The 27992-nt window shown below is 45.6% G+C and overlaps 1 protein-coding gene across 2 annotated transcripts; it reads right to left on the bottom strand.

Annotated features, from left to right (window-relative positions):
• Positions 1-3375: 3375 nt before the first annotated feature.
• On the bottom strand, positions 3376-25680 carry NTAQ1 (N-terminal glutamine amidase 1). Of its 2 annotated transcripts, XM_017855894.1 has the most exons (7): positions 25392-25680; positions 16424-16523; positions 14419-14469; positions 8678-8826; positions 7950-8074; positions 7060-7164; positions 3376-4090 (listed from the first exon to the last, which is right to left on the bottom strand). In XM_017855894.1, the coding sequence occupies exons 1-6, from the start codon at positions 25472-25474 to the stop codon at positions 7082-7084; spliced, it is 591 nt and encodes a 196-aa protein (XP_017711383.1). In that variant the 5' UTR covers positions 25475-25680; the 3' UTR covers positions 3376-4090; positions 7060-7081. The 2 variants fall into 2 exon arrangements, with proteins under 2 accessions (XP_017711383.1, XP_017711382.1); XM_017855893.1 differs by lacking the exon at positions 7060-7164 and having other exon boundaries at positions 25392-25678.
• Positions 25681-27992: the final 2312 nt, after the last annotated feature.

Raw genomic sequence — 27992 nt, 5'->3', positions numbered from 1 at the left:
CCATCTATTTTTTAATTAATTAAAAATTAAACCAAGGAAAACACACAAAAAGGTTTGCATTTATTACCATTGCTAACCAACTCCTCTTCTGAAAGACATACTTTTCTTAAAACCTCCAATAATATCTTCAATCAGGGATAGCCAGTTCTACTGAGCTGGGAACCATTTTATACTTTCATATTTGCTTCCCACCTCCTTGGTGTGTCAAGTTCTCAGAGATACCCTGTTTCTGTTGCTTTCATAGTCAACTGACAAATTCTGCTTTAGGCAGGGCGCGGTGGCTCACGCCTGTAATCCCAGCACTTTGGAAGGCCGAGGCAGGCGGATCATCAGGTCAGGAGATAGAGACCATCCTGGCTAACACAGTGAAACCCCATCTCCACTAAAAAGACAAAAAAAAAAAAAAAAAAATTAGCTGGGCGTGGTGGCGGGTGCCTGTAGTCCCAGCTACTCAGGAGGCTGAGGCAGGAGAACGGCGTGAACCCAGGAGGCGGAGCTTGCAGTGAGCCAAGATCACGCCACTGCACTCCAGCCTGGGCAATAGAGCGAGACTCCGTCTCAAAACAATTTTTTTTTTGCTTTAGTCAGCCAGGCGCTATGGTCCACACTTGTAATCTCAGCATTCTGGGAGGCCTAAGTGGGAGGATCACTTGAGGTCACGAGTTCGAGACCAGCCTGGCCAACATGGTAAAATTCCCTCTCTACTAAAAATACAAAAATTAGCCAGGTGTGGTGGGACATGCCTGTAATCCCAGAAACTCAGGAAGCAGAGGCAGGAGAGTCACTTAAATCTTGGAGGTGGAAGTTGCAGCGAGTTAAGACTGTGCCACTGCACTCTAGCCTGGGCAACAGAGCAGGACTGCATCTCCAACAAAAACAAGCAAACAAACAAAATTCTACTTTAGTCCCCTGCTTTTCTTGAAATTTCCTCTTTCCAAACAGAAAATCATCTCACACATGTTGAATACTAAGAGAAAGAAACATGACCTCAAAGAAAACTCGTCTTAGTTTGGGTTCAAAACAAAAGAAAAAACGTTTAAACAGAAAATTAAGCACAGACACAACAGTTCCTAAGCCTGATAAACAACTCTGAAGAAAATCTTGTAAGAAAACCTATCTTTCAGTTAAAAATAACGGAAATACAACTCACACAAGCTGAAGAGAAAAAGGAATCCACTGGCTCAGAGAACCAGGAAGTGCAGGCCGGACACAGTGGCTCACACCTGTAATCTCAGCACTTTCGGAGGCCAAGGTGGGTGGATTGCTTGAGTCCCGGAGTTCAACACCAGCCTGAGCAACGTGGCAAAACCTCATCTCTACTAAAAATATAAAAATTAGCCGGGCACTGTGGCACGCCTATAGTCCCAGCTACTCAGAAGGCTGAGGTGGGAGGATTGCTTGAGCCTCAGAGGTGGAAGTTGCAGTAAGCAGAGATCACACCAGGGCTCTCCAGCCTTGGTGACAGAGCAAGACAGTCTCAAAAACAAAAAAGGGGGCTTGGTTGCAAGCACAGATCAATCTGAAACAGAGCAGGCAAGTCCCAAAGTAGGGCTGAGCCCATGAGACTTCTTGGCTTTGCCCAGGAAAGAATTCAAGGGCAAGCTGAAGGTGAAAGAAAACAGCTTAGGCCAGGTGCAGTGGCTCACGCCTTGTAATTCCAGCACTTTGGGAGGACAAGGCGGGCGGATCACGAGGTCAGGAGATCGAGACCATCCTGGCTAACATGGTGAAACCCCGTCTCTACTAAAAATACAAAAAATTAGCCGGACATTGTGGCGGGCATCTGTAGTCCCAGCTACTTGGGAGGCTGAGGCAGAAGAATGGCGTGAACCCGGGAGGCGGAGCTTGCAGTGAGCTGAGATTGCGCCACTGCACTCCAGCCTGGGCGACACAGCGAGACTCCATCTCAGAAAAAAAAAAAAAAGAAAAAAAAGGAAACAGCTTTATTGAAGCTGTAGTGTTACAACTCTGTGACCGCTCCTGCAGAGCAGGTTTACCCTGTAGGCAGAGAGGAGCAGCTAAGGGCAGTTTGGCAGTCACATTTATACCTACTTTTAATAACATGCAAATTTGGCCAGGTGCGGTGGCTCATGCCTGTAATTCCAGCACTTTGGGAGACCGAGGCGGGCAGATCACCTGAGGTCAAGAGTTTGATACCAGCCTAGCTAGCATGGCAAAATCCTGTCTCTATTAAAAATACAAAAATTAGGTGGGCATGGTGGTACACGCCTGTAATTCCAGCTACTCGGGAGGCTGAGGCCTGAGAATCGCTTGAACCTGGGAGACAGAGGTTGCAGTGAGCCGAGATCATGCTACTGCACTCCAGCCTGGGCAATAGAGTAAGACTTTGTCTCAGAATAAATAAGTAAATAAAAATAATATGCAGATTAAAGGGCAGTTTATGCAGAGATTTCTAGGGAAGGGGGCCAGGCGCGGTGGCTCATGCCTGTAATCCCAGTACTTTGGGAGGCGAAGGCGGGCAGATCACTTGAGGTCAGGAGTTCAAGACCAGCCTGGCCAACATGGTGAAACCCCGTCTCTACTAAAATACAAAATTAGCCGGGCGTGGTGGTGCACACCTGTAATCCCAGCTGCTCAGGAGGCTGAGGCACGAGAATCACTTGAAACTGGGAAGCGGAGGTTACAGTGAGCCGAGATGACCCACCACTGTACTCCAGCCTGGGTGACAGAGCAAGACTCTGTCTCTAAATAAATAAATGGTTACAGTTGTACCCTCCATAGCATAAGGCAGAGGATTCGCATTAAATCTCAGTTTCTCTTTTTTTTTTTTTTTTTTTTTTTTGAGACGGAGTCTTGCTCTGTCACCCAGGCTGGAGTGCAGTAACATGATCTCAGCTCACTGCAACTTCCACCTCCCAGGTTCAAGCAATTCTGCCTCAGTCTCCCAAGTAGCTGGGATTATAGGCGCCCGCCACCACACCCAGCTAATTTTTGTATTTTTAGTACAGTCAAGGTTTCACCATGTTGACCAAGCTGGTCTCAAACTCCTGACCTTATGATCCGCCTGCCTCGGTCTCCCAAAGTACTGAGATTACACGCATGAGCCACCATGCCCAGCTGACAGTTTCTTAATAAGTAGAAAGCTCATCTAAGAACAAAAGGTCAGACATCCTTGCTATCAGAAGTTGTTCCTTTTAAAGCAGAATCATGAAAACATGAGAGCTGATACTATATGCCAGTGTAATGCCAAATATCTTTCATTTGGAATGATATGATTAAAGCCAAATGATCAAGATGTCTCCCAAAAGGCACATGTAATAAATATATTTTAAAGCCCTAGTTCTCATCTACAATTGAGGCATATTTAGGTATTACGGATCATCAAGGGTGACACAAAAATCTTCAAAACAAAACAAATGTTAAATCAATTTTATTTAAAGTCATAAATAAATAAACCAAGTAACACTCAAATCTGAGAGGGCTGCAATCTTTTTAACAATACCATAGTCCAAAAATACTAATACTTATTGCTGATTCAGCTCACAATAGTACCCCTTTCCAAACAACAGCACATTGAAATGTTCAAGAAAACATTTTATGGGCACCTTTTATGGGCATTTGAGATTCACAGAGCAACAGGCCATGGCCCTGCCCTCAAGGAGCTTACAATGTAGCTGGAGAGACACAAAACATCCAGAACAGACATGAGGGGCTGGCTCTACCTCCACACCTCTACCTGAACAAAAACGATTACTGGCTTAAGTCCTCATGTTTTAACAAATGAGCCACAGGAATATCTTAGCAAGTACACACTATATCAAGTTTCAATTTGACATATCAAAACAAAAGTTTTTATGTTGTTATTTATATTTGTATTCAGTCAGATTTCCACTCAATCAAATGAAAAGAGAAAGACATAATTCCAAGCCAACTGTACCATAATGTTTGCTGTCCTCGATGAAGGGATAGCTTGTTCATGTCCTAGAATTTCTCCACAGTTCCACATCTTGAGGCCAAGTTTAGCAGTTTTTACTGCCAAACCGATGTGTAAATTCGGATAGTGTGTAGACAGTGCCCCATCCTACCTCGGGATCCATACTGATGAAATCGTTCAGGTTCATTTTGGAATCTAAAACAAATATGAAAAAAAAATGTCCACTGAAAACACAATTTTGGTTTAACAGCAATAAAACAATGCAGAAGACCAAAAGTAGGTAAAATGAGTCAAATAGATAAGGGCTCAAAGTCACCTCTGTGGTTTTCTTGCCTTGAATGTATAACTTCAATCCAATCATGACAAAACAAACACACCCAAACTGAGGGAAACAGAATGTCAGTGAAGAGGGGACTACACAGAGAGTCAGAGCTCCAGAGATCAGCAGAGGGGACCCCCTGGGTCTTTGGCTAAGTACTGATCTTCTCTTCTATGGAACGAAACCTCATGAGGCCAGGGAAAGAAGCACCAGGAAGGAGTGGGTCTAATAATCCCCAGAACTTCCACAGGGCTAGAAATAATTCATGTCACCACCAGCCAGAGTGGAGAGAACTCTTAAGATGCAGCATTCAGTGGAGTCCTCAAAAGGGTCATGTCAGAGTAGAGGGGCTAAATTAGCCCTCGATGAAAGGCTGCTCTGAGCCAAGCACAGTGGCTCACACCTGTAATCCCAGCACTTTGGGAGGCTGAGGTGGGCAGATCACTTGAGGTGAGAAGTTAGAGAACAGCCTGGTCAACATGGTGAAACCCCATCTCTACTAAAAATACAAAAATTAGCTGGGTATGGTGGCGCGCCTCTCTAATCCCAGCTACTTGGGAGGCTGAGACAGGAGAATTGCTTGAACCTGGGAGTTCGAGGGTATAATGAGCCAAGATCATGCCACTTCACTCCAGCCTGGACAACAAAGCAAGGCTTTGTCTCAAAAAAAAAAGAAAGCCTACTGTGAACCTTTACTCAAAAAGATTAAAAGCAGCCAGGCTTGGTGGCTCACACTTATAATCTCAGCACTATGGGAAGCTGAGAAAGGTGGATCACTTGAGGTCACGAGTTCGAGACCAGCCTGGCCAACGTGGTGAAATCCCATCTCTACTAACAGTACAAAATTTAGCCGGGTGTGGTAGTGGGTGCCTATAATCTGAGTTACTTGGGAGGCTGAGGCAGGAGAATCGCTTGAACCCAGGAGGGAGAGGTTGTAGTGAGCCAAGATTGCGCCACTGCACTCCAGCCTGGGCAACAGAGCGAGACTCTGTCTGGAAAAAAAAAAAAAGGAGTTAATCCTGGCCAGCGTGGTGGCTCATGCCTGCAATCTCAGTATTTTGGGAGGCCAAGGTAGGAGCAATACACTGAGAACCTATCTTAATTACAAAAAAAAATGAGTCAATTCCATAACTAAATCCAACATACCTAATAATGTATGTATCTAAAACATGCATTAATTTCATGTCGGTTTTCTTTTTTTTTGAGACAGAGTCTCCCTTTGTCACCCAGGCTAGAGTGCAGTGGTACCATCTTGGCTCATTGCAACCTCCACCTCCCAGATTCAAGCGATTATCCTGCCTCAGCCTCCTGAGTAGCTGGAATTACAGGTGTGCACCACCATGCCTGGCTAATTTTTAGTTAGTTAATATGGGCTGGACACAGTGGCTCACCCCTATAATCCCAGCACTTTGGGAGGCCAAGGCGGAAGGATCACCTGAGGCCAGGAGTTCAAGACCAGCCCGGCCCATATGGCAAAACCTCATGTCTACTAAAAACATAAAAACTAGCCAGATGAGGCTGGGCGGGGTGGCTCATGCCTATAATCCCAACAGTTTGAGAGGCTGAGGCGGGTGGATCACAAGGTCAGGAGATGGAGACCATCCTGGCTAACATGGTGAAACCACGTCCCTACTAAAAATGCAACCAAAAAAAATTAGCTGGGCCTGGTGGCGGGCGCCTGTAGTCCCAGCTACTTAGGAGCCTGAGGCAGGAGAATGGCATGAACCTGGGAGGTGGAGCTTGCAGTGAGCAGAGATCACACCACTGCACTCTGTCGCCTGGGCAACAGAGTGAGACTCCGTCTCAAAAAAATAAAGAGGTATGAAAATTGCTTGAACTCAGGAGGTGGAGGTTGCAGTGCGCTGGGATCGTGCCACTGCACTCCAGCCTGGGTGACAGAGTCAAAAAAAAAAAAGAAAAGAAAGAAAATTGGGCTGGCAGTGCTCACCTCTGCAGCCCATATAGTAATTGGGCTGGCAAAAGCCCAGTACAAAATAGCATCCAATGAGTAGTAGTCATGAAAACCAAAGGAATCGCCCCAGTCGGACCAGGGCTGACAAGGGGTTCACTAAATGCCTGCTATGCACTAGGCTCTGTCTTAGGTGCTCACATATCGAAGGGAAACAGGTAGCTGCTAAAGGCACACTGTGCCGAGACCAGGCCCTGTAGAGCAGGTTGCCGGAGATGCTAAGGTAGACCCCTCAAGCCCTCTCTTTACCAGGGAGCTTCCCCAGTTCTCACACTGAGGTCAGGAAGCAGCTCTGTATGCCAATAAGCAATTCCAATATAAATTTTTTAAATTATGAGAGCTTTTCATAGGGAGCCTCAAAAATCAGAGTTTGAACCCTCTCTTAGTCCCCTCAAATATGCCAAATGTATTTTTTACTTTCTTCCTTGTTAAAGTATTTTTTTCTTCTTCTTTTCTTTTTTTTAGATGGAATCTCACTCTTGTCACTCAGGCTGGAGTGCAGCGGTACAATCTTGGTTCACAGAAATTTCCGCCTCCTGGTTCAAGTGATTCTGTCTCAGTCTCCCAAGGAGCTGGGACTACAGGCACAAACCACTACGCCTGGCTAATTTTGGTATTTTTAGTGGAGACGGGGTTTCACCACATTGGTCAGGCTGGTCTCGAACTCCTGACCTCAGGTGATCCACCCACCTCAGCCTCCCAAAGTGCTGGGATTACAAGCATGAGCCAACGCACTCAGACCCTTGTTGAAGTAGTAACACTACTGCCCTATTTTTCTGACATGCTGCAGAGCTCACAGAGCACTTTCACACAGACTGTATTTTCTAGGTGTTGGGATGATCTCACCCCTAAGTGGAAATGTTGAGAATTACTTACAAACATAAATAATGCTTCAAACTCATATGAATGCCAAACAATAGTAATAGGGTGAAGGAATCTTTATCTTCTTAAATGTCAGGAAATTATCAACTGGACTGATACCTAAAAGCACATAAACGAGACAAGTGGTACAATAAAACCTGCTAGCGCTCACCTCCCTCTAATGCAGATTTTATTATATAGCCAAAGTGACATTTCACACATCATAAGGATGCAATGGGGATTTCTTTCACGATAGCACAAAACCCTACCATGGCAAGGTGCTACTAGTCCCACTGTTAAATGACACAAGCATGTGAGTCTCCTGATGTTCAGTGTCCCCGCAGTAGCTACATTCAATAATCCAGCAGGTTGCAGGGGCCATGCTCCTGATCCTTAACACCCTTTGTCTCCCACAAGTTCTTATGCCTTCCAGTCCTATTCCCTGTGCCTTGATTTCTGAATCTAACACGCACACAGAAGTAGTATTTCCTGTGACCTCCTTATTTATGGAGTTTTTTTTTTTCTTTTCTTTTTTTTTTGAGACGGAGTCTCACTCTGTTGCCCAGGCTGGAGTGCAGTGGCCCAATCTCGGCTCACTGCAAACTCCGCCTCCCAGGTTCACGCCATTCTCCTGCCTCAGCCTCCTGAGTAGCTGGGACTACAGGCGCCCACCACCACACCCGGCTAATTTTTTGTATTTTCAGTAAAGACAGGGTTTCACCGTGTTAGCCAGGATGGTCTCGATCTCCTGACCTCGTATCCGCCTGCCTCGGCCTCCCAAAGTGCTGGGATTCATTCATGGAGTTTTATTCAAAGAATGACCTGATTTCTGTCCTCCGTTAAGGAAAAATGCTGATGTGTACATGATCAATCAGAATCCCCTTTGAGAAGGCATCCTGGCTCACCTCCAGTCTCAATGCAGGGATATGGCGGCGGAGGCTCTCTCCAATTCCCACTGGAGTCTTTCATGTGAGATCGGTCAGAAGCAAAGTTCTTCAAATATGAATCTGCACGGATCACTCTAAATTTCCTGCAGACAAATCAATATACACTCACATTAGGGAGGTGTCACATTTGAAATTCTAACTCAATTTTTATATGGACTCATTTCCTATGACATACACAAAACTACTCAAGCATTTCTGTATGGTTAGTAACACAGGCAACTTTACTACCTATTGGAGAAGCATAGGAAATGATCAACTAAAACCCGAAACAGAAAGACAAAGGCACAAAAACATGTCTGGTTGCCTTGATTTACTCAATTTGTGTATCAAGGGCAACGGGCATGATTTTCTGATGCTGCCTTCACAGCCCTCTCAATGGTGACACCAGGTATCCCCACAAACCCCCAAACAAAGAGTATAAGAAAAATCCCCAACCTGCTTGAAATTAAATGTGTGGGATCTCAACACACAAAATTTTAAAAGAATGCCAACCTTTTATATGATAGATAACTTTTAAAGTTTTAAAACATTTTGAATCTCCTGTGTTGCAAATACATCCTTAAACATCAACTCAATGCTGATGCCAGACGAGATCGTTACAAAACAACTGTCAAAAAAAAGAACCTCTGTGGAATCGTCAAAGTCTTACTTCAGAAAATAAGTAAATCCATCCTGAATGTCCTCACCTCCTAAACTGTGGGTGGATGTCATCATCAGACTTAAAGGCATCTTCTACATAAGTATCAAAGGGGCAGGGAAATGGCAAGACAGTATCGAGATCATAAATGAAGCTCTGTCCTCCACTTGAAACATGAAGCAAAACAACATGGTAATCCTAGAAGTAAAAGTTGCTAAAGTTAACCAAGTTACTTCATAATGATGAAATCCCAGTATTCAGGCACATACATTATCACTAAAAAGGATATAAGACTGCTACAGCCCTCCTTATAATAGTAAAATAAAATAAAGCAAACACAACACCCTGAAAACATTAAATGTCCACAGATAGGGAAAGTTAAATAAATAATGGAAATGTTCATAGTCATTAAATGCACATCCTCTGAACCTGCAATTTTACCTTTAGGAAACTTTTTTTTTGAGATGGAGTCTTACTGTCACCCAGGCTGAAGTGCAATGGCACGATCTCAGCTCACTGCAACCTCCACCTGCCGGGTTCAAGCAATTCTCCAGCCTCAGCCTCCTGAGTAGCTGGGATTATAAGTGAGCAACACCATACTCAGCTAATTTTTTTGTATTTTTAGTAGAGATGGGGTTTCATCATGCTGGCCAGGCTGGTCTTGAACCCCTGACCTCAGGTGATCTACCCGCCTCAGCATCCAAAAGTGCTGGGATTACAGGCATGAGCCACTGCACCCAGCTCCACCTATTTTTTTTTTTTTTACTGAGACAGAGTCTTGCTCTATCACCCAGGCTGGAGTGCAGTGGCATGATCTCAGCTCATTGCAACCTCCACCTCCTGGGTTCAAGCGATTCTCCTGCCTCAGCCACCTGAGTAGCTGGGACTACAGATGCCCGCCACCACGCCCATCTAATTTTTGTATTTTTAGTAGAGATGGTGTTTCACCACGTTGGCCAGGCTGGTCTCCAACTTCTGGCCTCAAGTGATCCCCCACCTCAGCCTCCCAAAGTGCTGGAATTACAGGTGTGAGTCACCGTGCCGGACCCACCTGCTATTTGTTAAAAGTTACCTGTATATAAAGACATACGCGCGCATTCAGAAGAACATTTGCATGCACGCGAATGCAGAGGAAAACGTCTGCAAGGATGTCCTCCAAACTAATAACAAAGCAGGCTTCTGGGGTCAGCCTGGAGAGGAGGAGGACTTTAATTTCTAGTTTGGAACCACTTTTGCAATTAAAAGAATTATTTTTTAAAAAAAGAAGTTAGCCAAGCCTTCATCTGTAGCCACTAAAGGAGAAAGAAAAAGACAGCTTTTCCCACACAGCTCTGTCACGGCGTGGATGTTAATTCTCACCCTCACTCTCAGACTCAAGCAACTGCCCAACACCGGCAATGAGCTGAAAGGGATTTCAGGGAGGTGATCAAGGGACATGAGCAATGTGGTGCTGAGTTCTTCCAAAGAAAAATGCTCTCACAGAGAACAGCACTGTGAAATCAACGCAACCTAGGAACATTAGTAATACCATCTTATATTTCCACAACATTTCAGAGTTTAAAAGGCACTTTCTTTCTCAAATATCATTCTACTTGAGCCTTGTATAAATCCTATGAGGTAGGAACAATACTTAAGACTAGGGATGTTGTGCCTTTAAAAGCCTGAGTGCTGTCTTTGGCTCTAAGTCTATCTTAGCAAAACAGAAAGAGATTAAAAAATGAATGCCTATTCTCTGGACGTCCCCAGATGCATCCTACCCTCCAAGCCCCCAAACAGTCCACCGTTGCCTCCCACTGGGCCTGCTCATGTCATTCCCCTCCATCTGCAACAACCTTCTCTACCTCTGCCCACCACACAAGCTCCAGCTAAAGGTTTTCTTCCCATGAATCAATGTTCATCTTCTTCCACCCCCTGCCAGAATCTCTGCCTTACTCAAATTCTGTTTCTCTCTTAGCACCTTCTAACTCATATTACAGGTATGTTTTGGTGGTGGTGGTGTTTTGAGACAGAGTCTCTCTCTGTCACCCAGGCTGGAGTACAGTGGCACGATCCTGCCTCACTGCAACCTCCACCTCCGGGGTTCGAGCGATTTTTCCACTTCAGCCTCCCAATAGCTGGGATTATAGGCACGTCACCAAGCCCAGCTAATTTTTGTATTTTTAGTAGAGATGGGGTTTCACCATGTTGACCAGGCTGGTCTTGAACTCCTGGCCTCAAGTGATCTGCCTGTCTCTGCCTCCCAAAGTGCTGGGATTATGGGTGTGAGCCACTGTGCCCAGCCCCATATCAGTTTTTTTGAACCGCACACTCTCTATTCTATGTGAAAGACTATGCTGCTGAACTGCAGATGCAAAGATGAAAAAGATAAGTTCTCACCCTCAAGAAGTTCCCAGAGAAGTGAGTGGGAACCAGGTAAACTGCTGCAGGACATTGTAGAGAATAGAGAACATCAGAGGCGGAAAGCAACGCAGGCAGGAGCAGGTAAGCACCTGGTTCCAATCTCAGCCCTTCCCCTCGGCAGCCTCAGTCTCCTCTTTTATAAAATGGAGATAACCGGAGTGACTAACTCACGGATGTCCAATCTTTTGGCTTCCCTGGGCCACACTGGAAGAATTGTCTTGGGCCACACATAAAATACGCTAATGATAGCTGATAAGCTTAAAAAAAAAAAAAAAATCACAAAAAAATTTCATACTGTTTTAAGAAAGTTTACAAATTTGTGTTGGGCTGCATTTAAAGCTGTCTTGGGCCACATGCAGCCCACAGGCTGCAGGTTAGACAAGCTTGGTCTACTTCACAGTGCTGCTAGAAGCCTTAGTGTGTAAATGGTCAACCCTTTTAAAAGACAACCAAAGGCTGAGCATGGTGGCTCACGCCTATAATCCCATCACTTTGGGAGGCCAAGGCAGGTGGATCACATGAGGTCAGGAGTTCGAGACCAGCCTGGCCAACATGGTGAAACCCTGTCTCTACTAAAAATACAAAAATGAGCTGGGTGTGGTGGTGTGCACCTGTAGCCCCAGCTACTCGGGAGGCTGAGGCACAAGAATCGCTTGAACCCAGGAGACGGAGGTTGCCCTGAGCTGAGATCATGCCACTGCACTCCACCCTGGGCAACAGAGCAAGACTCTGTCTCAAAAACAAATAAATAAATAAAAATAAAAAATTAAAGCCAACCAAGAAAGGAAGAGGACAGGAGCCCAATGGCCAAGGAGAGTTTCACAGAGGAAAGGACCCCATTGCGGAATCTTGCCTGATGGGGACAGCTTTCCAGAAAGAAGGTACAACTTGTGAAAAGGCATAAACAATGACTATTTACAACTTTCTGGTAAGTTCAGGTCCACATTCCTATACACTAGGCAGCTGAGGGACTGCAAAGGAAAAGCGTTGGCCCAAAATTGCCTTCATGGCACAGATGAGGAGCCAAGGAATGCAGGCTTGAGCAGCAGCCTCACTCTCTGAGCTGGTTCAGTGTCTGCCCAGCTGCCAGGAAAAGACTGACTGTGCTAGAAGCAGGGATGTCACCTACAGATGCCACCATCTGCTCCATGTTATCTGGTCTAAGAAGCACTATAGGCATATTTTCTTTTAACTTTTTGTTTTGAAATTGTTATAGGAGGACGGGCGCAGTGGCTCATGCCTGTAATCCCAGCACTTTGGGAGGCCAAGGTGGACAGATCACTTGAGGTCAGGAGTTCGAGACCAGCCTGGTCAACATGGCGAAACTCCATCTCTACTAAAAATAAAAAAATTAGCCAGGTATGGTGGCACACGCCTGTAATTCCAGTGACTCGGGAGGCTGAGGCAGGGGAATTGCTTAAATCTTGGGGGGCAGAGGTTGCAGTGAGCCGAGATCATACCACTGCATTCCAGCCGAGAGACTCCACCTCAAAAAAATAAATACATAAATAAAATTTTAAAAAAGAAAGTATTATAGGAATGATTTTTTTTTGAGATGAAGTCTCACTGTATTGCCCAGGATGGAGTGCAGTGGTGCAATCTCAGCCCACTGTAACCTCTGCCTCCCAGGTTCAAGCAATTCTCCTGCCTCGGGCACCCAAGTAGCTGGGACTACAAGCACCCGCCACCACACCTGGCTGATTTTTGTATTTTTAATAGAGACGGGGTTTCACCATGTTGATCAGGCTGGTCTCGAACTTCTGACCTCAGGTGATCCACTCACCCTGGCCTCCCAAAGTTCTGGGATCATAGGCATGAGCCACCATGCCCAACGCCGGCCTCCATTCTTTAGGGGAACGGGTTAAGGTGACATGTAGATATGTACTAAAAAGGACCCAGGTCTGAGACCCAGTTCTGCCACTGACCATGCGACTCTGAGCCACTCACTTTGCTCTTCTGTGTTTATTTCTTCCCTGAAAAATAAAGGGGTGGGAGTAGATCTGTATTTTTCAAATGCCAGTCATGTTCACCTGGGAGTTCATCAAGAACACGAACTCCTGAACTCCTCTCTAGATTTACTAAACCAGAAAACTACACTATTTATTTATTTATTGAGACAGGGTCTCTCTCTGTCACCCAAGCTGGAGTGCAGTGGCGCAATCTCAGCTCACTGCAGCCTCCACCTCCCGGGTTCAAGCAATTCTCCTGCCTCAACCTGCCAAGTAGCTGGGACTACAGGTGCGTGCCACCACGCTCAGCTAATCTTCGTATTTTTTTTAGTAGAGATGGAGTTTTGCCATGTTGGCCAGACCGGTCTCGAACTCCTGGCCTCAAGTGATCCACCTGCCTCAGCCTCTCAAAGTGCTGGGATTACAGGCGTGAACCACTGCGCCTGGCCTAATATTTGTATTTTTATTAGAGATGGGGTTTCGCCGTGTTGGCCAGGCTGGTCTGGAACTCCTGGCCTCAAGTGATCCGTCTGCCTTGGCCTCCCAAACTGCTGAGATTACAGGCATGAGCCACCGTGCCCAGCCAAAAACTACATTTTTAACAGTCTCCAAATAATTCTAATGTGTAGCCAAAGTTCCTTCCTGTGCTAAATGGTAAGAGTCTAGGAGATCACAAATATATCCACCATTTAAAATCATTCCTATAACAATTTCAAAACAAAAAGTTAAAAGAATATATGCCGGCCAGGCGCGGTGGCTCAAGCCTGTAATCCCANTGGGCCAGAGGAAAGAATTAAGGATTTAGACTCAAATGAACCCATAACCTGGATTAGAATTTTATATTTGCTACTCACCAGCTGTTTAATTTGGGACAAAAGATGTTACCTCTCTAAGTCTTAGTTGTTTTCCTCATGTATAAATGGGGAAAAAATGCCTTCTTGTAAGAGTGTCGAGAAGACTTGCTTGTACCTAGCATATGGTAGGCAATGGATAAATGAAAGCTGTTAGCATTAATCATGTAATTGATCAATTCATTCATCAGATGCTGAGATCCTACTCTTTCTCTCTGGTACTCTGCCATCATGGAACCCTGAATATATTCTGATTCAATGCAATGGTGTGTATTTCAGCTCACTTTTTTTTCTATTGTTCAATTTAACTTACATATATCTATCATCCGCATATAGATTATATATATGTGTGTGTGTGTGTGTGTATATGTGTGTGTGTGTGTATATATATATACATATATATATATATATATATGCCTACAGTGTTTCTACCTTAGACCAAATAACATCTATTCTCAAAAGGTCAATTTATTAATAATTATCACAGCCTTTATCTACTGCTTAGGTCACTTATGCTTTACCAAAACATACAGAACACTAAGGGGTTACAAGTCACGATGCATCAATACTCTCTGTATTAACTGTCTTACCCAGATCACAGGTCCATCTCCAGGTCTCGCCTGTTGTTTCCAGATAGGTATCTACAAAATACAATACATTTCATAAGCCATACCTTCAGTTAAACCACTACTAAATTATTTTCCCCTTTTTTGTTTTTGAGACGGGAGTTTTTTTTTTTTTTTTTTTGGAGATACAGTCTTGCTCTGTCGCCCAGGCTGGAGTACAGTGGCACAATCTGGGCTCACTGCAACCTCTGCCTCCCGGGTTCAAGCGATTCTCCTGCCTCAGTTTCCCAAGTAGCTGGGATTACAGGTGTGTACCACCACAGCCGGCTAATTTTTTACATATTTTTTTTGATAGACACAGGGTTTCACTACGTTGCCCAGGCTGGTCTCAAACTCCTGATCTCAAGTGATCTGCCCGCCTCAGCCTCCCAAAGTGCTGGGATTACAGGCGTGAGCCACCACGCCCGGCCAAGACGGGATCTTGCGATGCTGCCCTGGCTGGAGTGCAATGGCTACTCACAGGTGCCATCATAGTATACCGCAGCCTTGAACTCTTGGCTTCAAGTGATCTGCCCACCTCAGCCACCTCACAAGTAGCTGGGACTACAGACACATGTCACTGTACCTGGCTACTACTAAATTCTTTAAAGCAATACATACATGAGAAACAAAGTATTTTTAAGCATGCAAAAATCAAGGTGAAGGAATGAGTGACGAGGAAGAAATCTAAATCCTTCTCAGTATCCCCAAGAATGAAAGCTCTCAAGAGCACAAATTATTGTATGATGGTCTTCGGAGAGTGAAAAGGGATCTGAACTAGGAATCAGAAGTCCTTGCAGGTATCAAGTCTTGCTTTCCCATTTAATTATTCATAGGGCCACCCTAAGTCTTAATTTCCTCATCTATAAAATGAAGAAAGTTGTCCAAACCTTGCCTGCCTTCACAGGGCTTCCACTGGGATCAAATGAGATGATGCCTGCAAATGTGTTTTACAAAATACGAAGGGCTTCCTTTTTCTAATTCTTTATATAAGTTGACTGTAGTTCTATTTAAACTCCAGAGACAAATCCTTACTTAAACTGAGAGTATGCATATCTAAGCAATTTTTTAAAAGTCTACATCTTCCGTCTTGAATTTAAAAAAAGAAAAAAAAATGGCCAGGCACAATGGCTCACGCCTGTAATCCCAGCACTTTGGGAGGCCAAGGCAGGCAGGTCACCTGAGGTCAGGAGTCGGAGACCAGACTGGCCAACATGGAGAAAGCCTGTCTCTACTGAAAATACAAAATTAGCCGGGCATGGTGGTGGGCACCCGTAGTCCCAGCTACTCGGGAGCCTGAGGCACAAGAATCCCTTGAACCTGGGAGACAGAGGTTGCAGTGAGCTGAGATCGTGCCATTGTGGTGTAGCCTGGGCGATAGAGCGAGACTCCGTATCAAAAAAGAAAATAAAAGACAAACAACAACAACAACAAAAAACCAGGTCTACATTAATGCCTAAAGAAAAGGGACTTAATCTGTGTAGACCATCACAAATTTCCTTACCTCAAATAAGGGACTAAGCTGGGCATGGTGGCTCACGCCTGTACTCGCAGCACTCTGGGGGGACCAAGGCGAGAGGATCACTTGAGGCCAGGAGTTCGAGACCAGCCTGGCCAACATAGCAAAACCCCAGCTCTACTAAAAAATACAAAAATTAGCCAGGTGTGGTGGCACATGCCTGTAGTCCCAGCTACTCGGGAGGCTGAGGCAGGAGATGAACCCGGGAAGTGGAGGTTGCAGTGAGCCAAGAATTGCACCACTGCACTCCAGCCTGGGCAACAGAAGGGACTCAACTCTTCTAACTCAATCATGCCTTGTGAGGAAAAAAATCTCATTCAAAAGAAAACTTTTAAATGCTGCTGTATTTTATAAAGCACACTTCAGAAGAGTACTACATCCATGCTATATTTTGCTTCTTTTTTTAATTTAATTTAGCTTCTAATGTCATGCTAAATCTTGTTTTCTTCCTGCACTCACTCACCAACTTACCATCTTCCTCTCATTAGATATGAAGACAGCATAACATTCTTCTAAAGGATACTGGTCATGGTTTTTGATGTATTCACAGAGCTTCCAAATATTTTCTTCACTGAAATAAAATAATTGTTTAATCAAGATTAGAGAACATCTATGTGTCTTTTAAATGTGAACAAAATACTGATGATGACACCAAAAAGTTGGAAAAGACCTTAAACACCATGCCATCCAACAACTAGCTAACGTTTGAATCTCCTCTAAAACATCCCAACAAGCTGGTATTCAACCTATACTGTGTGTAAACCCCTCTCCACATAGAGGTGATTACCTTCCCCAGCAGTGCTTGTACATGGAGGCATTTTATAACTGATAAAATGTCAATATTCTATGAGTTTTGGGTCCAGCAACTTGAGATACAGCTGAAATTCTAACTCAGTCACTTACAAGGTAAGAAACTTTGACAGAGGCCAGGCATGGTGGCTCGGGCCGGTAATCCCAGCACTTTGGGAGGCCAAGGCAGACGGATCACGAGATCAGGAGTTCAAGACCAGCCTGGCCAAGAGATCAGCCTGACCAATATGGTGAAACCCCGTCTCTACTAAAAATACTAAAATTAGCCAGGCGTGGTGGTGGGTGCCTATAATCCCAGCTATTTGGGAGGCTATGGCAGAAGAATTGCTTGAACCTGGGAGGCAGAAGTTGCAGTGAGCCAAGATTGCCTCAGCCTCCTGAGTAACTGGGATTATAGGTGCATGCTCCTACGCCTGGCTAATTTTGTGATTTTATTTTTATGCGTTTTTTTTTTTAGATGAAGTCTCACTGTGTCACCCAGGCTGGATTGCAGTGGTGCGATCTCAGCTCACTGCAACCTCTGCCTCCCTGGCTCAAGCGATTCTCATGCCTCAACCTCCCAAGTAGCTGGGATTACAGGCTTGTGCCACCATGCCTAGCTAATTTTTGTATTTTTAATAAAGACAGGGGTTCATCATGTTGGCCAGGCTGGTCTTGAACTCCCGACCTCAGGTGACCAGAGGTCTTAAACTCCTGACGTCAGGTGATCTGCCTGCCTCAGCCTCCCAAAGTGCCTGGATTACAGGCAAGAACCATCTCGCCTGGCCCCTTTGTATTAACTCTAAGCACACCCTTAGAGCGGAATAAACAAAGAGAAACTACAACCTATACCTCTTCCCATATCCCTCCAAATTAATGACTCCCTCTTCTTTTCTGCATGCATCTTTTATGGCCTTCTATGATGCTTGCCATTTATGGATTTGTATGTCTCTGCTCATGGCCTGTAAGCTCTAATTTATCATCACATCCTCCAAGCACTTAGCACAGTATTTTGTACATTATAGGCTCTTGAAGATATTTGCGGTAAACTCCCCAAAAACTTCTATAAGCTAGACAGATAATTGTCTTCTTCAAACCTGGCCTTAGAATGTTTAGAATAAGAAAATTTTATCTACTATATATATGCCATATGTGATGTTAAAACAGTCCGTAATTTTTTTTTTTTTTTAAAGGTGGTCTCGCTCTGTCACCCAGGCTGGAGTGCAGTGACACAATCTCGGCTCACTGCAACCTCCACCTCCTGGGTTCAAGTGATTCTCCTGCCTCAGCCTCCCGAGCAGCTGGGATTACAGGCGTCCGCCACCACGCCTGGCTAATTTTTGTATTTTTAATAGAGACAGCGTTTCACCATGTTGGCCAGACTGGTCTCAAACTCCTGACCTCAAGTGATCCACACGCCTCAGCCTCCCAAAGTGCTGGGATTATAGGGGTGAGCCACCATGCCCGGCCCAGTCAGTAAATTTTTATTAATCTATAGTACATATCATATGAAGTAGTCAGTATCAGTAGCAATCTCCCCGTTCCCAACTTTTCTTTTCTTTTTTTTTTTTAACCACAACCATCACTTTTCCCTTGTGGTTTCCTAGTTATTTTAGAGAAAAGAAAACCATGGGAGAAAATATGTCCAACTGCCATATTTTAAGCCTAGTTTTATGGAGCGTTGAGACAGGTAAGGCAAAGACTGATGAACTGAAAGAGTGTCTACTTCCATAAGATGGTGACCATCCTCAGGGCTGTTCATGCCTTGCTTCATTTTTAGGTAGCATGGCATGGATGAAATTAGGCTTTGGGCCAGGCGTGAGGGCTCACACCTGTAATCCCAGTATTTTGGGAGGCCGAGGCAGGTGGATCACCTGAGGTCAAGAGTTCAAGACCAGCCATGGCCAACATGTGAAACCCCATCTCTACTACAAATACAAAATTTAGCCAGAAGTGGTGGCGTGCATCTGTAGTCCCAGCTACTTGGGAGGATGAGGCAGGAGAATCATTTGAACCCAGGAGATGGAGGTTGCAGTGAGCCGAGATTATGTCACTGTACTGCACTCCAGCCTGGGAGACAGAGCAAGACTCCATCCACCACCCCACCCCACCCCAATTAAAAAAAAAAAGAAATTAGGCTTTGACAGACTGAGCCACATTCTGTGAACACTAGAAGGCTATAGTAACCAAAACAGCACGATACTGGTACAAAAACAGACACATAGACCAATGGAACAGGTTAGAGAACCCAGAAATAAAGCTGCATATTTACATTTACAGCCATCTGATCTTCAACGAAGTCCAATAACAAGCAATGGGGAAAGGATTTCCTATTTAATAAGTGATGCTGGGATAGCTGGCTAACCATACGCAGAAGATCGAAACTTGACCCCTTCCTTTCACCATATACAAAAATCAACTCAAGATGGACTAAAGACTCAAATGTAATACCTACAACTATAAAACCCTAGAAGAAAACCTAGGAAATACAACTCCAGACATAGGCCCTGACAAAGATTTCATGATGAAGACTCCAAAAGCAATTGCAACAAAAACAAAAATTGACAAGTGAGACCTAATTAAACTAAAGAGCTTTGCACAGGAAAAAAAACCTATCAATGGAGTAAACAGACAACCTATAGCCAGGTGCTATGAGGCTTGCACTTGTAATCCCAGCACCTTGGGAAGCCCAGGCAGGACGACCACTTGAGCCCAAGAGTTCAAGATGAGCCTGGGCAACACAGCGAGACCCTGTCTCCACAAAAAGGAAAAAAAATTAACCAGGCATGGTGGCACACATCTCTTGTTTCAGTTACTTGGGAGGCTGATGTGAGAGGATTACTTGAGCCTGGGAGGTCAAGTCTGCAGTGAACTGTAATTGTGCCACTGTGCTCCAGCCTGGGTGACAGAGTGAGACCCTGTCTCAAAAAAAACATAAACAAAAAACAGACTACCTACGGAATGCAAGAAAGTATTTGCAAACTATGCTCTGATAAAGTCTAATATCCAGAATCTATAAGGAACTTAAATAAACAAGCAAAAAAAAAATCCCATTAAAAAATAGGCCAAGGACATGAACAGAAACTTCTCAAAAGCAGACAGACAGGCACAGTGGCTCACGCCTATAATCTCAGTACTTTGGGAGGCCAAGTCGCACGGATCACTTGAGGTCAGGAGTTCAAGACCAGCCTGGCCAACATGGTAAGACACCATCTCTATTAAAAATACAAAACTTGGCCAGGCGCGGTGGCTCAAGCCTGTAATCCCAGCACTTTGGGCAGCCAAGACGGGTGGATCACGAGGTCAGGAGATCGAGACCATCCTGGCTAACACGGTGAAACCCCGTCTCTACTAAAAAAATACAAAAAACTAGCCGGGCCGAGGTGGCAGGCGCCTGTAGTCCCAGCCACTCGGGAGGCTGAGGCAGGAGAATGGCGTAAACCCGGGAGGCGGAGCTTGCAGTGAGCTGAGGTCCGGCCACTGCACTCCAGCCTGGGTGACAGAGCGAGACTCCGTCTCAAAAAATAATAATAATAAAAAATTAAAAAATAAAAATAAAAAACTTAGCTGGGAATGGTGGTACACGCCTGTAATCCCAGCTACTCTGGAGGCTCAGCTGGGAGAATCACTTGAACCCGGGAGGCAGAGGTTGCAGTGAGCCGAGATCGAGCCACCGCACCCCAGGCTGGGCAACAGAGTGAGACTCCATCTCAAAAAAAAAAAAAAAAAAAGGAAAAAGAGACATGCACACAGCCAACAAGCATATGAAGAAATGCTCAACAGCACTAGTCATTAGAGAAATGCAAATCAAAACCACAATGAAATACCATCTCACTCCAGTCAGAATGGCTATTATTAAAGTCAGGCCAGGTGCAGTAGCTCACATCTGTAATCCCAACAGTTCGGGAGGCCAAGGCAGGAAGATTGCTTGAGCCCAAGAGTTCAAGACCAGCCTGGGCAACATGGCACAACCCCACTCTGCAAAAAACATAAAAATTAGCTGGGCATGGTGGTGCACACCTGTAGTCCCAGTCACTCGGGAGACTGAAGTGGGAGGATTGATTGACACCAGGTCGAGGTTGCAGTGGGCCATGATCGCACCTCTGCACTCCAGTCTGGGAGACAGAGTGAGATTCTGTGTCAAAAAAAAAAAAAAGAATAAATAGGCCGGGCACGGTGGCTCACGCCTGTAATCCCAGCACTTCGGGAGGCCGAGGCAGGCAGACCACGAGGTCAAGAGACCGAGATCATCTTGGCCAACGTGGTGAAACCCCGTCTCTACTAAAAATACAAAAATTCGCTGGGTGTGGTGGTGCGTGCCTGTAGTCCCAGCTACTCAGGAGGCTGAGGCAGAACCGCTTGAACCCTGGAGGCGGAGGTTGCAATGAGCTGAGATTGCACCACTGTACTCCAGCCTGATGACAGAGTGAGAATCTGTCTCAAAAAAAAAAAAAAAGAATAAAAATAAACAAACAAATAAAAATAATTTAAGAAGTCAAAAAAGCAGTGGCGCATACCTATACTCCCAGCTACTCAGGAGGCTGAGGTGAGAGGATCACTTAAGCCCAGGAAGGTGAGGCTGCAGTGAGCCATGATCATGCCACTGCACTGCAAGCCTAGGTGACAAAGTGAGATCCTGTCTTTAAAAAAAAAAAGGGGGGGCAAAAAATAACAGATTCTGGCAAGGTGGTGCAGGAAAGGGGATGCTTATACACTTCTGGTGGGAATGTAAATTAGTTCAGCCACTGTGGAAAGCAGTTTGGAAATTTATCAAAGAACTCGAAACAGAACAACCATGCGACCTAGCAATCCCATCACTGGGTATATACCCAAAGGAATATAAATCCTTCTACCATAAAGACACATGCACACATATGTTCATCACAGCACTATTCATGATAGCAAAGATATAGAATCAACCTAGGTACCTATCAATGGTGAACTGGATCAAGAAAAATGTGGTATATATCATCCACCATGGAATACTACACAGCAATGACAAATATTCATGATAGCAAAGATATAGAACCAACCTAGGTACCTATCAATGGTAAACTGGATCAAGAAAAATGTAGTATATATATTCCACCATGGAATACTACACAGCAATGACAAAGAACCAAACCCATGTCATTTGCAGCAACATGGATGGAGCTGGAGACCAATATCCCAAGTGAATTAACACAGGGACAGAAAAGCAAACACCGAATGTTCTTGCTTATAAGTGGGAGCTAACCCTTGAGTACACGTGGACACAAAGAAGGAAACAGTAGACACGGGGCCTACTTGAGGGTACAAGGTGACAGGAGGGTAACGATCAGAAACTACCTATCTGGTAGTATGCTCACTATCTGGGTGACAAAACAATTTGTACACGAAACCCCCAAGACATGCATTTTACCCATGTAACAAACCTGCACATGTAACCCCAAATCTGAAATAAAAGTTGGAAGGGAAAAAAAGATTTTTATTACATCAAAACTCAAACAAAATATGTGATTGGATAATATCTGAAATGTTCTTTAGACTCTAAACAAAAGCATAAATGACTCAAAAAAAAAAAAAAGAAAAAAGAGCTGTGGATCGTTACATCAAAATCCAAACAAAATATGTGATTGGATAATATCTGAAATGTTCTTTAGACTCTAAACAAAGCATAAGTGACTCAAAAAAGGGAGGGAGGGAGGGAGGAGGGAGGGAGGAAGGAAGGAAGGGTAGGTGGCGGGCGGGCTGCGGATTTGCTCCAAGCTGTTAGCTGATCATCTTGGTAGCAGAAAGGTTGGGATGCTGCAGGGGTTCCCAGAGATGAGCTGAGGTCACAGATGTATGCAGATGATGGGGATCCCTGGCACAAAGCAGGCACTCCACAATTGTTCGAAAAACACAAAACAAGTCAGAATCAGAAATGCTCTGCCGACGACACAGTCCCAAACAAATACCGACTGCCACTATTATCATTAAGCAGGGTCTTGAAGCATAAGTAACATCTGGAAGCTAACATGACGGAAGCTAACAGAAGTAGACAGGAGGCACTCATTTCAAGTTTAAAAACCTGCAGGATGGCCGGGTATGGTGACTCACGCCTGTAATCCCAGAACTCTGGGGGGCCGAGGCGGGTGGATCACCTGAGGTCGGGAGTTCGAGACCAGCCTGGCCAATGTAGTGAAACCTCATCTCTACTAAAAGTACAAAAATGAGCCGGGCATGGTGGCAGGTGCCTGTAGTCCCAGCTACTCGGGAGGCTGAGGCAGGAGAATGGCTTGAGCCTGGGAGGCAGAGGTTGCAGTGAGCCAAGATGGCACCACTGCACTCCAGCCTGGGTGATAGACTGAGACTCCGTCTCAAAAAAAAAAAAAAAAAAAAAAACAACCCACAAAGCTGCAGGAGCCAAAGTAGTGCAGTGTCCCCACCCGAAGTGTTCAGACAGGGTAGAGCACTGTTTCTCAGCAAGAGGCGATTTTGCCCCCCAACCCCTACAGGACACTTAGCAATGTCTGGAGACATTTTTGGCTGTCACAACTAGAGCTAGGGTGCTAACAGCATCTAGTGGGTAGAGGCCAGGGATGCTGCTACATGTCCTGCAATACACAGGACAGCCCCCATAGCAAAGAATTATCATGCTCAAAATGTCACTCGAACCTAGGCGGAGAAATCCTGTGGTAGAGTGGTCAGCTCTTACCATTCTTCTACAAGACTGCTCTAACTCCAATACTCCAATTGTACCAGTCTCCTCACTGTTCCTATCATACTCACAGCATGATTCCTTCTCAGAGCCTTTGGACCTGCTGTTCTCCCTGCTTAAATCACCATCCTCCAATAGTTGCAAAGCTCTCACCCTCTTTTTTCAGATCTCTGTTCAAATATCACCTTATCAACAATGTCTTCTCAAAATATCCTAATAGAAAATAAGCCACCATCCTTTATCTTATTTTTCTCACAGCACTTACCACCACCCAAACATGGTTTACTTGTTTTTGTCTGCCTTTTTTTTTTTTTTTTTTTGAGATGCAGTCTCGCTCTGTTTCCCAGGCTGGAGTGCAGTGGCATTGGCTCACTGGAACCTCCTCTTCCCAGGTTCAAGCGATTCTCCTGCCTCAGCTTCCCGAGTAGCTGGGATTACAAGCGTGTGCCACCACACCTGGCTAATTTTTGTATTTTTAGTAGAGGCAGGCTTTCTGCATGTTGGCCAGGCTGGTCTCAAACTTCTTGCCTCAAGTGATGTGCCCACCTCAGCCTCCCAATGTGCTGGAATTACAGGCGTGAGCCATCGCACCGGGCCTTATCTGCTTTTCTCACATCAAAATACAAGAACCAAGGGATCCATGAGGGAATTTGTCGATCCTGTTCACTGCTGTATCTCCAGTGCCCAGAAGTGTGCCACATACTCCAAGTGCCTAATACACATTTACTGAATGAATGAATACAACAATGGACATTAGGGAGGAGAACTAACGGGATTTAGAAGAGAGGCAGGACAGAAAAAGAGGGCAGTAGTTAAGATGCATGAACTTCAGAATCACGAAGATGTTCCAGTTTCAGCACCACCACTTGTTAGATGTGTGATCTGGGGGCACACAACAGCCTCTCTGTGGCTCACTCTTTTTATGAGTAAAATGAGGATAACGATAGTAAAAGAAGCTACCTCATGGACATCGATGGAAGCACCTGCTACTGAGCCTGACATGCAATCAGGGCCGAACAAATGTTCGGTGGCATTGGTTTAGTGACAAGCAGAAGGGGGAGGGGTAGTTTTAGATAGCACTGAGGTTTCCTGTGCAAAGACTAGAAGCTGGGGAAGAAACCATTACTCAGGAAAGAGTAGGCATGGGAATGAGAAAGGACCAAGGCAGGGGCGGTGCTTCAGCTGCAGAGGTGGCCTAGGACAGGGGTGCAGAGCATGGATTCCGGGGCCAGACTCTGCCTGTAAATCCCCACTCCTCCATTCACAAGCGACGTGGCCCTGCGCAAATTACTTGCAGCCCTCTGTGCTTCAGTGCTCTCATCTTTAAACTGGGGATAACAATACCTACCTCTTAGGGTTATTGTGATACTCAGTGATTTAGTTTACCTAAATCACCCAGAACAACGCGTGGCATATAGCAAGTGCTGGGTGAATGTAACCATTATTAAAATGACAACATGGTTAAGATCATGGTTTCTGGTGCCAGAGAGCCTGAACTGGATTCCTGGCTGCTATTAGCTGGGTGACCTTGGGAAGTTATCCCAAATCTCTGTGATTCCATTCTCTTCCAAAATTAAAATGACCTTCGCCTCAGTCTGAAACCCCACATGCTTCAGCAGAGTAACTTCCACATGCTTCAGCAGAGTAACTTCCAAAGGTTTTCAGAGCTTCACCCTTCCTAGCCCCGAAGCAGAGATCTGCTGAGCAAATCCAACCGACAAGCGCCAGGCACAGGTAATGCACTATCCACCCTAGGATTCCGGACGAATTCCCAACCCCATCCAATAGCCCACGCTCTACTCAAGAGACAAGAGCTGCCATTCCCGCTCCCTACTCCCGCAGAACTGTAGAACCCGCCGGTAGAGGCCGGGAGCGCCCCCGAGGAGGGGCCGGGAAGAGGCGGGGCCTGGTTGCGACTCGCGCCCCGGGAGCCTGGGAGACCCAGAGGCTGCGCCCGCGCCCCCTCACCAGTAGCAGCTGCTGTAGACACAGGCGTCCCGCGGGGGGCTGGCCGGCTGGTAGTGGACGGCAGTGGGGCCATTACCCTCCATGGCCAGCTAGCTCGGCGAGGGCCGGCGCCGGAGGAAGACCGACTGGACCAGATGTAGGAAAGAGAAGGCGTGTAGCGGCCCGCCCGGGCTCTCAGGGCGGGGTGGGAGGAGCCCGCGGCGGCCGGGACAGTTTCCGGGTGGTGGGGCCTGGAGCGCGGTGGGCGGGGCTAGCAGCACGAGTTCACGGCGCGGGAAGCTCGGGACGAAATGGGCGGAGCTCGGGCAAGCGGCGCCAGTTCCTGGGAAGGTGGAGCCCAAGCGAAGTGGGCGGGTCCGGGGTGGGATGAGCGGCGAGAGCTCCCGGTGGGCGGAGCCCGGGACGAGAAGGACTGCGTGCTTCCGGGTAGGCGGAGCCCGGCTGGTGGGTGGAGCCCAGGGTGGGGCAGGACTGGAGGCTCGGGCTCTGGTGGGCGGAGTCAGGGGCGGGGCCCCGGTGAGGTTTGGGAGAAGAGGGGTCTTTGGCGGCGGCTTAGGGTGGAGCTAGGTTTGGGCTGGGAGTTGGGCCGTGAATAGCGCTTCGCTGTGAAACTGGAGGCTCTTCCAACCTGGGGCTGAGCTTCTGCGCTCTGGAGAAGCCAGGTGAGACACTGAAATAACAGAGGTTTGGGTGTGAAAATCCACACTTCAGCACTCAGCCTGGAGTCCGCGGGAGCCCAGAGAAGAGGAGGGGAGTGGAGGTTAATTCCAATATGACCGCATCGAGGACGCTTTCCGAAAGGGATAGCACCCCAAATCTCTATTGTAACTTAATCTTTTAAATTGGAAGACCTGTATCTATTGGCTCGAAAAGATATAATTCCTTGATATAGTAAATTTGAAAAAAAAAGTTTAAAGAGTCCATATGGTATCCTTTTTGTGTTAATCATGTGTTTGTTCATTTACTGGCAGTCTGGAAGAAAAGACACCATATTGTTAAAATAGTATTTAGGGCCGGGAGCAGTGGCTCACGCCTGTAATCCCAGCACTTGGGAAGGCCGAGGCGGGTGGATCACGAGGTCAGGAGTTCGAGACCAGCCTGGCCAAAATGGTGAACCTCCGTCTCTACTAAAAATACAAAAATTAGTTGGGCGTGGAGGCGCGAGCCTGTAGTCCCAGACACTCGGGAGGCTGAGGCAGGAGAATTGCTTGAACCCGGGAGGCGGAGGTTGCAGTTAGCCAAGATAGTGCCATTGCACTTCAGCCTGGGCGACAGGACGAGACTCCATCTCAAAAAAAAAAAAAATAGTATTTATCTCTGGTGAATGAATAGTATTAATATCAGGGACTTTCAGTTTCAAGGACTACACTTTACAGTCTTCTGAATTGTTTATATTTGCAATGAGGATAACTAGCTAATCAGGGTACTTCCCATTATAAAAACTGAGATGTTTACATTGATTTTAGCCATCCAGTCTGATTTGCCAATCTCTTGAGTCCCAAAGCCGATAAATCCTAAAGACTTTGAGCCCAGTTCCTGTGTCAATTACCAATTTTATTGCCTCTCAGCTCCTAATACAAACTTCCACATAGCCTCTATGCTATATAGCAACTCTGGTAAACATTTCTCCTTTAGAGTGGGAAGCCCTATAAGCTAGAAGGAATTGGGGCCGTATCTTTAACCTCCTCAAACAAAACAATTACCAGCCAAGAATTTTGTATCCAGCAAAACTAAGCATCATATAGGAAGGAAAGATACAGTCTTTTTCAGACAAATGGTGAGAGAATTCCCCACTACTAAGCCACCACTACAAGAACTGCTAAAAGGAGCTCTAAATCTTGAGACAAATCCTGGAAACACATCAAAACAGAACCTCTTTAAAGCATAAATCACACAGGACCTATAAAACAAAATACAATTTAAAAGCAAAAACAAAAAAAGGCACATAGGCAACAAAGCATGATGAATGGAATGGTACCTCACAACTCAATACTAACATTGAATGTAAATAGTCTAAATGCTCCGTTTAAAGTGAGTGGGACGAGTGTGGTGGTGAGAACATCCTTGTGGTGTCTGCCCCAGCCCCAGACTCAGAACATGGTCCCTCCCTAACCTTGCAGTTTTAGCCTGGCAATAACCTTTATTCAGCCTCTTGACACAAAAACCAGGGTTCTCCCTAACTACCCTCTATACAGTAAGGTACTGAATAGATTTTCCTTATATGTTGTAGTTATGCCTTTATCATAGTTAATAATTTTTTTGGGGGGTGGACAGGGTCTCCCTCTGTCACCCAGGCTGGAGTGCAGTGGCACAATCATAGCTCACTGCAGCCTCAAACTCCTGGGCTCAAGTGGTCCTCCCGTCTAAGCCTCCTGAGTAGCTGAGACTGCAGGCACGCGCCGCCGTGTGCAGCTAACATAATTAATAGTTCTTTACATTTAACTTCCCTTGCTTGACCTACTGTGTAGTTTCTTATCCTGACTGGGCACAGACTACTTACTACAGGACTTTGAAGCCAGGCTGGGTAGGTTCTACTGTTGTAACCAAGCGAGTTATAGAGAAACAGCCACACTTTGAGACAAATTATATGGAGTCTTTTAT

The sequence above is a fragment of the Rhinopithecus bieti genome, unplaced genomic scaffold (assembly GCF_001698545.2).
Source record: "Rhinopithecus bieti isolate Rb0 unplaced genomic scaffold, ASM169854v2 scaffold_38631, whole genome shotgun sequence".
In the NCBI taxonomy this organism is placed as follows: domain Eukaryota; kingdom Metazoa; phylum Chordata; class Mammalia; order Primates; family Cercopithecidae; genus Rhinopithecus; species Rhinopithecus bieti.
Note: the sequence above shows the minus strand (reverse complement) of the source record. Positions and strands in the feature narration are given on the sequence as shown.